General features: G+C 53.3%; 1 protein-coding gene across 1 annotated transcript in view; it reads right to left on the bottom strand.

Moving 5' to 3' along the window:
- Window positions 1-10,769, bottom strand: part of HADHA (hydroxyacyl-CoA dehydrogenase/3-ketoacyl-CoA thiolase/enoyl-CoA hydratase (trifunctional protein), alpha subunit) — a gene marked incomplete at both ends in the record, with an annotated part of 21,911 nt that extends 11,142 nt beyond the window's left edge. The window contains 9 exons of the mRNA XM_008943055.1: window positions 186-242; window positions 1,353-1,471; window positions 2,143-2,265; window positions 6,666-6,768; window positions 6,854-6,973; window positions 7,946-8,084; window positions 9,694-9,827; window positions 10,575-10,645; window positions 10,728-10,769. Of these exons, the coding sequence (XP_008941303.1) occupies window positions 186-242; window positions 1,353-1,471; window positions 2,143-2,265; window positions 6,666-6,768; window positions 6,854-6,973; window positions 7,946-8,084; window positions 9,694-9,827; window positions 10,575-10,645; window positions 10,728-10,769 (908 nt within the window). The remainder of the gene's footprint in view (window positions 1-185; window positions 243-1,352; window positions 1,472-2,142; window positions 2,266-6,665; window positions 6,769-6,853; window positions 6,974-7,945; window positions 8,085-9,693; window positions 9,828-10,574; window positions 10,646-10,727) is intronic.
- Window positions 10,770-12,348: the final 1,579 nt, after the last annotated feature.

Raw genomic sequence — 12,348 nt, 5'->3', positions numbered from 1 at the left:
GCAGGAGAACCTCCCTGACCTGCTGTCACACTCTTCTCTATGCAGCCCCACTGCCAGGAGGGGCAGGTCACAAGACACCGTTTTGAGCAGCCTGAGACGAGCTCCATCCTCTGTGTGTGGCTAACCCCAAATCCTCCCCCAGCTCCACAACTCACTTGTTAGCAGCAGGGATGGCATCTCCTCACCTGGGATTCACTGAGGTATCCAGCATCTCTCCCCTGGTCCAGACCTGTCTTTACAACCTAGCCAAAGAGCAAGGAAGACAGGCTGCTGTCAGCTCACCTCTGCCAGCAGCTCTGCTTTAAGGAGACAACTTGTTTAAGCTGCTCCTCCCCTTTTTCCTGAGTGCCCCCTCCCCAGTATTCCAGGCACCCTCTGGGTCCTGCCCGTGCTGTTCAAAGCAGAGCTGAAGTCCATTCTCTGTCCTGCTGGCACAGGATGGTCACAATGAGGAGGTTTCCACCAAGTTTTTTTTCACACATCCCTTGTGGTTTCATTTTTTTTTCTCCAGGACTGTGCTCCTGTTGTGACACTGCTCTCAGAGCCAGAGGGTGGCATTTGAAGGTTTTAGATGTTTTGGCAACAACTTAAATAGTGGAAAGTCATTTTAAAGTTACTTTTTTTTCATTCAGGATTCAGCCACAGACACTAAATAACACAATGTCTGTGTAACCCAGACAACTTCTGAAGTATTCTGTGGTTAGTGCTATGAAAACAGCAATTTTTATTTGCCTAGCTTCACAATGGGTTCATCCAACTCTTCAGAAACTCTGTGGAAACCTGGAAAAACTGCAGCTGAAAATTTCATGAGCAAAGTATTGCAGCTAAGCCTTCCCTCAGCTGGGATTCTTATAGAACCACCAGATCATTTTAGTTGGAAGGCACCTTTAAGGTCACTGAGTCCAACCACCCCCAGCCCTGCCAGGTCCCCACTGCCCCGTGTCCCTCACCCCACATCTCCACGGCTTGGGAACCCCTCCAGGGGTGGGGACTCCACCACTGCCCTGGGCAGCCTGGCACAGCCCTGGGCAACCCTCCAGGGCAAGAAATTGTTCCTCAGGGACAACTGAAACCTCCCCTGGGGCAACTTGAGGATGTTTCCTCTTGTCCTACTGATGTTCTTGACCTACCCCTCACTGGTACCAGTACCACATAAATCAGGGATCACATTCTGGGAAGCCTTTACCATGCTTGTTTGATACACCCCTCAGCTACCACTCATCAGGACTGCTCTGTGAGGATCAGGACGTGTGGCTTGACTCAGGAAGAACCACCTTCCCCTCTGTATGTTGCCACATTATCCCCCAGATCCACCTTCCCTCTGGTTTCTTGGGCCTCTCCATGGGCCTTACCTCAATGATCTTCAGTGGGGCAGGGTAGAGTCCTTTGGTTTGCTTCTGAACTTTGCTCTCCACTGTCTTGTAGACTTGCTGCCTCACAAAGGGAAGAGCCATGGCATAGTCTGTGATCTCTGCAAGGTGGCACAAAACAGGTCTCAGCACAGGGCTATCCACACAACCAGCCTTTAGCTGATTGACCTGGAAGCTCAGGAGTAGGGATGAGGATGTTGTGGACCCACAGTGGAAACCTGCACCTGAAACTCAGCTTCAGGCAGCAGGGTCTGCTCAGAAGGGTTTCCATGCCCTGTTCCACAGACAAGTCTCACTTAGGGCTGGATTATCCTCCTAAAACAAGTGGTGAGCCCAAGCTCTGGGGAGCAGAACCCCTGCAGAGATGTCATCATTTCTGAGCCCTGCTAACTGCCAAAGGGTGCTGCTGAGGGGGGTTAGTGGAGAGCAGACCCATGTGCCTCTTCCCACTTGATTACAGGAGCTTGGTGCAGAGCTTGCTACTAAAACTTTGAAGATGGGGAGTCCTCTGGAGGTGGCTGTTGACCCGAGGCCTGGCTCCCTTCTAGCACACCTCAGGAGCCATCACCTGCAGCTTTGGCCACACCACCAGAGCATCAGATCTGCAGAGAAATATTTTCTCCACCCACCCAACTGGCTCAAGAGACAACATGAAGGAGCTTTGTTTTGAAAGTGGAATTAAGCAGGAGCACAAGCACACCCCTGAGAAGCAAAACTGGACAACACTCACCACAGACCCCTTGGGATTTGGCCATGGTGCCCAGGGACTTACTCTGCATTAGCCCTTTTGATCTTCTGGCAGACACAGTCCTGTTGGCTAGTCCTCTGGCAAAGTCAATGGCCACCTCCTCCAAGTACTCAATGGTGCGTGCCTCTGGAGCCTTCAGGCCTGGCCCTGTGGACAGAAGAGACCTGAGGAAACAGGGCAGAGGGTTCTGCTGCTGGGTGATGGTGCAGAGAAGCAAGGATGAGACAGCAACATGATGCTCCTTGGCATTGCTAACACACCAATCCCCCCACCCCTCTGACTTCTCTTAGTTATGGACAATGATGGAGAGGCTCAGCAGGCAAGGATGTGGAGGCCCCAAGGCATTTAATGTTCATGGTGTTACACAGACATGCCAAAATGCCAGCTCCTGATGGGGGCAGACAGCAGGACACCACTCACAGAGCCATGGAACAGCTTTGGTTGGAAGGGGACATGGGAGACCATCCAGTCTGACCCACTGCTCAAAGCAGGGCCAAGTTCAAAGGTAAATGCAACTCTGGAATTAGATCAGGGCCATGTTCTGCTGGTCTCTCAACACCTCCAGTGATGGAGGCCCCACCACCTCTCTGGACCCATTTCAGTACCTGACCATCCTGTTGAAAACTGTGCCCTTCACTGCTCAACATTTTATTTTCAATAGTTGCAGGCACCCCTGTACCTCCACAGAACTTAAGTCTCCAGCCTCCCCTCCCTCTTGTTACATCTCTTCTTTCTTTGAGGGCAGGGATCATCTCTTGGCACTGGGGAGGCTGCACCTCAAATCCTGGGGTCAGTTTTGGGCCCCTCCCTCCCAGAAGGACCTTGAGGGGCTGGAGCGTGGCCAGAGAAGGGCAACGGAGCTGCTGGGGAAGGGTCTAGAGCCCAAGTGTGGGGAGGAGCAGCTGAGGGAGCTGGGGGTGCTGCGCCTGGAGCAAAGGAGGCTCAGGGGAGACCTTCTGGCTCTGCACCGCTCCTGACAGGAGCCTGGAGCCAGGGGGGGGCCGGGCTCTGCTCCCAAGGGACAACAGGACAAGAGGAAAGGGCCTCAAGTTGCCCCAGGGGAGGTTTCAGTTGTCCCTGAGGAACAATTTCTTGCCCTGGAGGGTTGCCGAGGGCTGTGCCAGGCTGCCCAGGGCAGTGGTGGAGTCCCCACCCCTGGAGGGGTTTCCAAGCCGTGGAGATGTGGGGTGAGGGACACGGGGCAGTGGGGACCTGGCAGGGCTGGGGGGTGGTTGGACTCCAGGATCTTAAAGGTCTCTTCCAACCAAAACCTTTCTCTGGTTCTGTGGCACAGCCAGTCTGCACAACTACATTTCAGTGACACTGTGGCTACTGAACAGACAGGTGACACTTTAGGAGGCACTGTGTCCATGAGCATTACCTGTGCTGAAGCTGGTGTCCAATGAAACCCCAAGCTTTGCCCTCAGGTGCAGGAAATCTCTCCCTTGCTTTAGCTAGTGCCACATGCAGCAGCAGGCTCCAGGGGGTGTGCCAGCCATCTGTGCTAACCTAAAGCTGTCCCACAAACAATGAAGCAAGCCCCCCCAACCCCAGTTTTAGCCATCTCTGAGGGTGCTTGCACCATTTCCAAGCACAGGATTCGTGTCATCAGGGCAGGACAGAGCCCAAGGCTGAAAAGGCAGTTGGGTAGGGCTGCTGGAGGCAAATACGAGTCATTAATGGCAGAGTTTTCCATTATCTGATTCATTAATTGATCCATTAAATCCATGATGCCCAGTGATTCAGCACAGGGCCACCACGAGGAGCCTGCAGCTAAACACCCAGCCTTGGGCCATCTCTCAAGGAGTGGAATGAGCCTGAGGAGGTTACAACTCTGGAGCCTTCCAGCTGGGCCACCTCACTAAAAACTGCTCCAACCACACCCCAATGCTGCATAGCCCTCAGATCTCCAGAAAACACTGCAGCAGACAACTACAGCCCAGCCCAGGAGACAGTTAAAGAACACAATCAAACCCTCTCCTCCTTCACCTCTCACTGCTCTCCACCAGAAGCTGATATCTTCAACTTCAAGGTGTCACCTCCCTCCATGGAAGATCCTGAAAGCAGACCTCAAATGCTGCTGCCTGCTGGAAAGTCTCTTGGCAAGAGTCTTCCAGAGCCAGTCTAGGGGGGGGAAAAACCCCAAACAAAACAACCTGTTTCATTTTACAGGCAACTCAGCCCAGAGCTGCTGCACAATCTACATCTCAGCAACAGCCAGGGGATTTTCAAGAATGTTTTGGTAAATTGAGAGCATTTGAAGGTTCTCAGCTCAAACGTCACCAGCTTCCAAGTTCTCTTCCCATCACATCAAGGTGACAAGGCTGAGAGCTTCAGCTTTAGTCACCTATGTGCTAGAAGATCTATGATTCTATGATTTAAGATGCAATTACCTGATTTCCCCTCTCCATTGAGTGTCTAATGCCAAAAAGGGCTGGACTGTGACACTACAGCTGCAGAAGAGCTGTTTATTTCTAAGTCTGAGCTACAAGAGCTACTCACAGAACGCCAGATTTGGTGGGGTTAGAAAGAACCTCTGGGGATCATCCCACCCCTGCTCCAGCAGCTCACCCCCAGCAGGGTGCCCAGGGGCACAGCCAGGAGGGTTTGGGATCTCTCCAGAGCAGGAGACTCCACAGCCTCTCTGGGCAGCCTGGGCCAGGCTCTGCCACCCTCCCAGCAGAGAAGTTTCTCCTCCTGCTCAGGTGGCACCTCCTGGGTTCCAGTTGGTGCCCGTTGCCCCTTGGCCTGTCCCTGGCACCACTGAGCAGAGTCTGGCCCCAGCCTCTTGCCCCCCGGGGCCCTTTAGCTCTTGCTCAGCACTGCTCAGATCCCCTCTGAGGCTTCTCTGCTCCAGCTCAGCAGCCCCAGGGCTCTCAGCCTGGCCTGGCACAGAGATGCTCCAGCCCCTCAGCAGCTTCACAACCTCCACTGGCCTCACTCCACTGGCTCCTTGTCTCTCTGAAACTAGGGAGCCCAGAACTGGGCTAAAGACTCCAGATGTGGCCTCCCTGGGGCAGAGGAGATGGGCAAGAGAACCTCCCTGACCTGCTGGCCACACTTTTCTTCATGCACCATAGGAGACCACTGGCCTTCTTGACTACAAGAGCCCATCACTGGCTCCTAGTGAACTTCCTGTCCATTAAGACCCCCACGTCTTCTCCATGGAGCTGCCTTCCAGTGGAGAACTTTCATCCAGACACAGTGGTCAAGCCCACACACGTGGGTTTCCTTTACTCGTGGTCACCTCTCAACATGTTGCAGCATCTTAACCCAGGAGCTCCAAGCTGTGGGCTCACATCTGTGGTGTTATATGAGAGACACACGCCAGAATTACATCTGGGCACAGTGCAAAACAGATCAAGGGAATGCTGTAGAGCTCCCTGCTGAAGCAGAGCTGACTGCACCCCATGAAACTGCCTCCTGATTAACACTGCCTCTCCTTCAAAGCCTTCTATCATCAGTTGAGGCATCACCAGAGAAAGCTGCTTTCCCCCAGACGTTGAGAAAGCCCAGCAGAGAGCCCAGGAGACAGCCCTCTGGCCCTGCCTGCTCTCTGAAGGAACAAGGAATGCCTCTGCTGTTTGCATCTCATTTGGGTTTTGTGTTCCTCCTACGTGCTGATCTGGTCTGAGCTAGGATTCCAAACAGCTCCTCAGAACGTTGAGGAGTATGTGTTGTATTAAGGAGACCTCACCCAGCTGAACTCTGGTGTGAGAGGCACAACAGACCCAGGGCTTCCCTCGGGTTCCTCAGGGAAGGCAGCAGCAATTTTCCTTTTGTTTCTTTCATTTTCTTCAAATTGAGGACCTAAGGGCCCCTGGGGTACTCTGGCTGTGCTCTGCCTGGGGAATCCAAGCTCAGCACCTTGCAAGCCTGTGGCAGTACCAGTTGGCACAGTGGTTTCCATTCTAGCTCCTGGCTGCAGCTCAGACCTCTCAGAGGGGACTGTGGTGGGTTTGTCCTCCTCCACTCAGTCACCTCCCAAGAAACCCCCCTCTAGAGAAGGAACAGCAGAAGTGAGAAACTCTTCACCAGCCCACCCAGCCCTCAGAAGTCTGCAGCTTGTGAGGAACTTCATCCAACTGCAATTCAGAGCACCTAAGCCGTGGGGCTTGGCTGCTTCTCAAGATCTTGTCACAGAGATTAACATCTGCAGGCTGCATAAATATAGCCATTGCTCATCTATTCTTACATTAGGGGCTGTAATCTGTCCCTCTGACTTGATAAACGAGGAATGCAGGTTCTTATCTGTATAATTAGCTTACACAAGGGAGCCAGCAGCCCAGCAGCCCTGCCCTCTGCATTTAACTGCTCCCTGGGCACTGGGCTTCAGCACAGCCTGACATTTCAAGGTCCCCATGCACATGCCTCTGAGGTGGGAAGGGAGATTGCAGCACAGGAGGCAGTTAGAGCTTTGCAGCCCACAGGTTTTGCCCCTGCTAGACTGGCTGGGGGCACCCACGGCCTCTCCACCCAGCGCAGTGAGATGGAGAGCTCCACGGGCAGGCAGCACCTCCAGACACCTGAGGGGCACCACGACTGACCTAGGGGCTCCACCAGCTGGTCAACCAGCCCCATCTTCTTGGCTCTGTCAGCACGGATGTTCCTGCCTGTCAGCATCATGTCGAAGGCAGCAGGGAGCCCCACCTGGAAGGGCAGAAAGGGGAGGTCAGAGGGGGACAGTGCTGCGCGGCAGACGGGGCTGTCGAGGGAACTTTCTCCTCTCACTTACCATCTTGGGCAGCCTCTGAGTGCCCCCTGCCCCTGGCAGGAGACCCAGTAACACTTCAGGTGTTCCCAAGACAGTTTTCCTGTCCTTTGTTGCTATTCTGTACTGACAGGCGATGGCAAGCTTAAAAAAAAGGAAGAGAAAATGAAAGGTTTCCCTGTGAAAGGCCACAGAAGAACTGGGCATCCACCACAACAGTCTCTTCCACACGCTGCCTCAGCTTTCCTCCCAATGCTTCCCCAAATCCTGAATTCAACTGCTCAAATTCCCTCTGTGCTCACTGTTGGCTTCTCCCAGCAAGTGGAGGGCAGGCAGGTGCCAGCAAGTGGCTACAACACACACATGGAACTCCCCAAGTGAGCTGAGCTGCTCTGCAGTCTCACCCAGACCATCAGGGGCCAAATCCACTCCCTGCACTGAGAGCACTCTCCTGTTTACAGAGCAGCCCTGGCATCTGGTTTATCACTGCATCACCCAGCCCAGATTTGTCACCACAGCACTGTGACTGCCTGAGAAATCAGCACAGAACTGAGGAGGCTCCTCTCCCACAGGGTTGTTGTGTTTTAGGGACAACTTTGCTCCAGGGATTACTACAGAGTCTTTCGATTTACAGAATTCCTACATGGAGGCTGCAAAGCCAATAGGGCACCCAGCTGAAGGGAAGGCCTGGGGTGGAGCCTGGCCACCTTCCCCACGCTCAGCCCCCTCACAACAACCTTTCAAAGTTGCTGGGAGACAAGGCTCAGTTGATGTGAGAAGCAGGAATTTCCAGCCTGGACTCTGCCAGCAGCATTTATCCAGATCCAGCTCTGCTTTGCCTGGGGACGCTCTCCTCCGACTCTTCTCCTGGCCCACACACACTCACATCTGATCAGCTCTCTTCTGACAGGAGCAGCAAAATCAGCGTGGCAGAGCCCTGAAGCAACAACCAAGCCATTAATTTGCCACCAACTGATCTGAATGGATGCCACGAAGCCACGCCAGGTCTCAAACCCCCCTCACACTGAGCAGTCCTGCGGGCAGCGTCTGCACCGTTTGGAGAAGCGACGCTATCAAACCCCACTCCTGCCTCTCAGACCTGGAATTGCTCAGTACCTCCAGTCCTCCTCCCAGGCAGGAGCCACTGATGGCAGCAACTATGGGCTTTGGAGATTGCTCAAGTTTTTCTAGCATCTTCTGTCCTTCCTGAGAGAGCTGAGTCACTTCCTGAGACTTCTTGCAGGCTTCGATCATGCTGCAGTGAAGCAGAAAGGCTCATCAGGATGGGGAGAGCACTGAGAGAACAGCAGGGAAATGAGAGTGCTTCAGGGAGGCTTTCCCACAGAGCTGCGGGGACTGACAGACAGGCAGGAGCTATTGAATCCCCTGGTTTTGGGCTAACAGACGACACGGGGTGACTACTAAATCCCCCGGGTGACGTCACTGCCCGCTGGCAGCCGCCCGCGCCCGCAGGCACTGAATGAGCTTCCTTGTGTCAGAGCTTTGAGAGCTTTGGGAGAGAGGAGGAAGGGTCACGGGAAGCCTCAAAGCACTTGCCAGGAAGGGTGGAGGGGAGAACATTTTTTAGAGGAGCAGCTGGCCAGGGCTCTGATGTGAGAGCCTCCCTGGGCCAGTTCTTCTCACGGGGGCCAGCGGTGTTTGCTGGGCAGGAGGGATTTGGGAGGCTCAGAGGGCTGAGACCAGCAGAGCACAAAACCATGTCCCCAGGTGCCACGTCCACACCCTTCCAGGGCTGGGGACTCCAGCACCTCCCTGGGCAGCCAATGCCTCACCACTCTGCCAGGAGAGAAATTCCTCTTGATACCAAATCAAAACCTCCCCTGGTGTAACAACCCTGTTTCCTATCACTAGTTACTTGGGAGAAGAGAACTTGTCTTTTACCTTCTTTCCTCACAGCATTCTGGCTTTCAATGCCTTTAAATAACTATTTTGTCCTGCCCAATGTCAGGATGAGGAGCAGACAGCACTGCAGGTCCTACTGAGAGCACCCACACGGGCTGTCTCACCCCCTGCACACGTTACCCAACGCCCCATCTCCTGGGAGGCTGCTCAGATGCTCCACATGGCAGAGCTCCAAATCCCGCCTGATCCCACGCTGGCCCACTGCCAGGACCTCAAACCCAGCTTAAACCAAGTCCTGCATGTAAATGATCTGCTCTTATTGTGTCCCAGCCCAAAGGACGACGCCCTCCCTGCAGCCAGGATGAGTCTCCTTGGCGAAGCTCCAGCACGCAGGAAGAGGCAACCAAGCGATCATGAGGAGAGGCTGAGGGACCTGTGGGGGTTCAGTGTGGAGAAGAGGAGGCTCAGGGGAGACCCTATTGCTCTCAACAACTCCCTGACAGGACACTGGAGCCAGGGGGAGTTGGGCTCTGCTCCCAAGGAACCAGTGACAGGATGAGGGGCAATGGGCTGAAGTTGCCCCAGGGGAGGTTTTGGTTGGATCTGAGGCAGAATTTCTCTCCTGGCAGAGTGGTGAGGCCTTGGCCCAGGCTGCCCAGGGGGGTGCTGGAGTCCCCAGCCCTGGAGGGGCTCCAAAAATGTGTGGACATGGAACCTGGGGACATGGTTTAGTGGTGATGGGAGTGTTGGGTTGATGGTTGGACTGGATGACCTTGGAGGTCTTTTCCAACCCTCATGATTCCATGACTCTATAAGTGTTACAGCCAAATGGGGTTTGAACAACTCATCACTTTCCTCTTTGTCAGGATCCTAACTTCACCTGAGCACGTTGGGCATCCTGCACAGACAGATTTCATTCCCAGCCCCTGCCTCAACCCAGGGAGACGTCAGTGACCAACTGCTCAGACTCCAGAGAGAGCTCCACCAGCCCCTGTACTTACTTGATATCTGCTCCAGCAATGAAGGAGCCTGGCTTTGAAGAGATGAGGACAGCACTTCTGACAGCCTCGTTGGCCCAGATCTCATTCATCACCTCCGTAAACTCTGAGCTCAGTTGTTTGGAGAGAGTGTTCACCTGAAAGCAGCAAACAAGCATTGGGAAGAGGGAGACAGGAGAATTTAACCTCAGATTAACTACTGGACTCAAATGATTTTAGCATCAGAAAACTTGCACAGAAGATTGACCAAAAAACCACAAAGTAAATGGTAGGTCTGAACAGATTTTCCAAGCCAGGAGCAGCAGCTCTACAGCCTTTCAAGATTTGCCTACTGGAGAAAAACAAAAACCAGACTACACCATCCAGGAATCTGCCCAACAGTCAGACCATTGCTTGGCACAATTCTACCACTTTTGAGGCACTCAAATGGAGCCCAGATCTGCTCTGCATTAATTCACCCTGTGTCATAATGCAGGGAGAGAAAGCCTCCAAGGTGAAACCCTGCAGCAGCTCATCTGGGATTAAGAATTTCCTCCTCAGCCTCACCAGCAGGGGGTCTGTGACCTCAAACATAGATTTTATGGACTTCTAATTTATGGGGTTTTTTTTTTATCTACAGATACTCTCCTTAACTCTCAGACCCCAGAACTCCAGCATATCTTGTGCCAGTGAGAGAGCCACACTCACTCAGTACCCACAAAATACTCCCGTGAGGCGTTTTTGGTCTCATTAAAAGCCCAAATGCTCATTTTCCTATTGCTGCTTTCCTCTCAGCTTTGAAAGGCTGCAGGTTAGGAAGGTTCTGGGTCTGCAGTGTGACTTTTGAAGGCCTCCTCCACACGCTGGCTCCTCTGCTGTCCCCCCGACACGCCCGTGGTGGGTACCTTGGAGTTGGGGGTGTGGAAGCGTACGACAGCGACGTCCCCTTTGATGTCATAGCTCACGTGGGTTCGAGCTGGGAAGGAGCAGAAAGGGGTTAGCAGCTCAGGGGAGCTGAAGAAAGAACAGGAAAGGGCACAGGAAAGTCTGACACTTACTCTGAAGAGCAGTGGAGGTGGAGATGTTACGGCAGGTGTAACCTAGGGAGAAGATGTTGCAGATGTTAAAGGAGCTCTCGGGAGTTTCAGTTTGATTCTCCTTCATTAACACATCCCCCCCCTTCCCCTCCTCCCCAGCTCCTCCTCTCCTGGCCTGGTCCAGCAGATCCCACGTTACCCAAGTGCTGTCACAGCACAGATTCCCCACGGCAGCCACCCAAACAGAGCAGGGAAAGCCCTGAAATCAAAGACTCCTCCCCCAGGAGCTGAGCAGAGCCGAAGCGGGTGGCACGTGGGGGAGTTTCCCCACAACTCAACCCTTCTTCGTGGGCTCACACAGAGATCTTGCTGCATTTTGGGGAGTTTCGAGCCTGAAATTGAACTTCTCTGCAAATCCCATGCAGACATCCTGAAGTAGCTCTGCCAAACCACACCCTTGTGCCAGCAAATGTTGCCAGCCCGAGCATTCCTCCCCACATCTTGGGGTACACATCTGGCCAGCCACAGCAGCACCACACAGAATATTCACTCGTGCCTCCACCTAGCAGCAAAACACTTGCTCCACCTCTGCTGATGACACACAGAATGAACTCGACTTGTTTCAGAGGGCTCTGAAAACTCAAGACCACAGCATGAATGAGTTCTGGCCACGGGCCAAATGCCACTTTTCTGACTCATAAATCCCAGAGCTCCTTTTTGCCACCGAGAAGTCGTGACTTGGTCTGCTGATCTCTCAGTGCATGAATGAATCTCAGTCCCACTCAGGCAGCCTGGAGCTTGAGGATCCTCTGACACAGATCGAGGTGGAATCCCTGCCAAAGCTGCTGCAAGTCTGAAATCTAGCAGAGGTGTGATTTTGGAGATGAGGTGCTGAGGGACATGGGTGACCTGGAAGTGCTGGACCTGATGAGCTTACAGCTCTTCTCCAACCCAAACAATTCCATGATTCCTGAGCACCACCAAGGGGAGCACAGCCAGGAGGCAGGGCAGGTTTACTGCCCAGTGCTGCTAAAATGTTGTTGGAAGCAAAAAGCACAAAATAACTGAAAATGGCAAAGCTCAACGCTGCTCCCAAACACGTGGTGACAGAGCAAACACAGGGGCTGGGTGAGGATCTGGTGGTCTGGGGCACTGAGGAGGAAATGTGGAGCCCCACCTATCTCAGGGCAGTTATCTCCTTGCAGAATTGACCAAGGTTTTGTGCTGACCACATGAACTTTTGGCTGCAGTCCCACCCCCACACTTTGGACAACAAGCATGAGCAAGGTATCATAATCAAATATCTCAAAAACAAAATATCCTCCCTTTTCAGACCCAATTTGTGGGATGAGAATTCACCACTGAGCCGTAGGGACAGACTGACTGGTTTTGTCCCCCTTACTCCTCCCAGAGGGGAAAAATTTTGGTAAGGTTTGCAGCCTTGGCTATGCTAAGTCTGTTTTTCCCCAGGAGATTGTTATTGTCACTTCAATTCCATCTCAGAGCTCTGGAGCTGGTCTGCTGGAAGGGGATTTCTCTCTCACCAAATGGATTTCCTACCCAAATTATCCCTTACCAAAATTTATCCTCTCCCTTCACGCAACACATGTTCAGGAGTGAAACATTCCCACTCCCAGCAGCA

Source organism: Merops nubicus, unplaced genomic scaffold, assembly GCF_000691845.1.
Source record: "Merops nubicus isolate BGI_N331 unplaced genomic scaffold, ASM69184v1 scaffold18046, whole genome shotgun sequence".
Lineage (NCBI taxonomy): Eukaryota > Metazoa > Chordata > Aves > Coraciiformes > Meropidae > Merops > Merops nubicus.
This window is presented reverse-complemented; position numbering and strand designations above follow the sequence as displayed.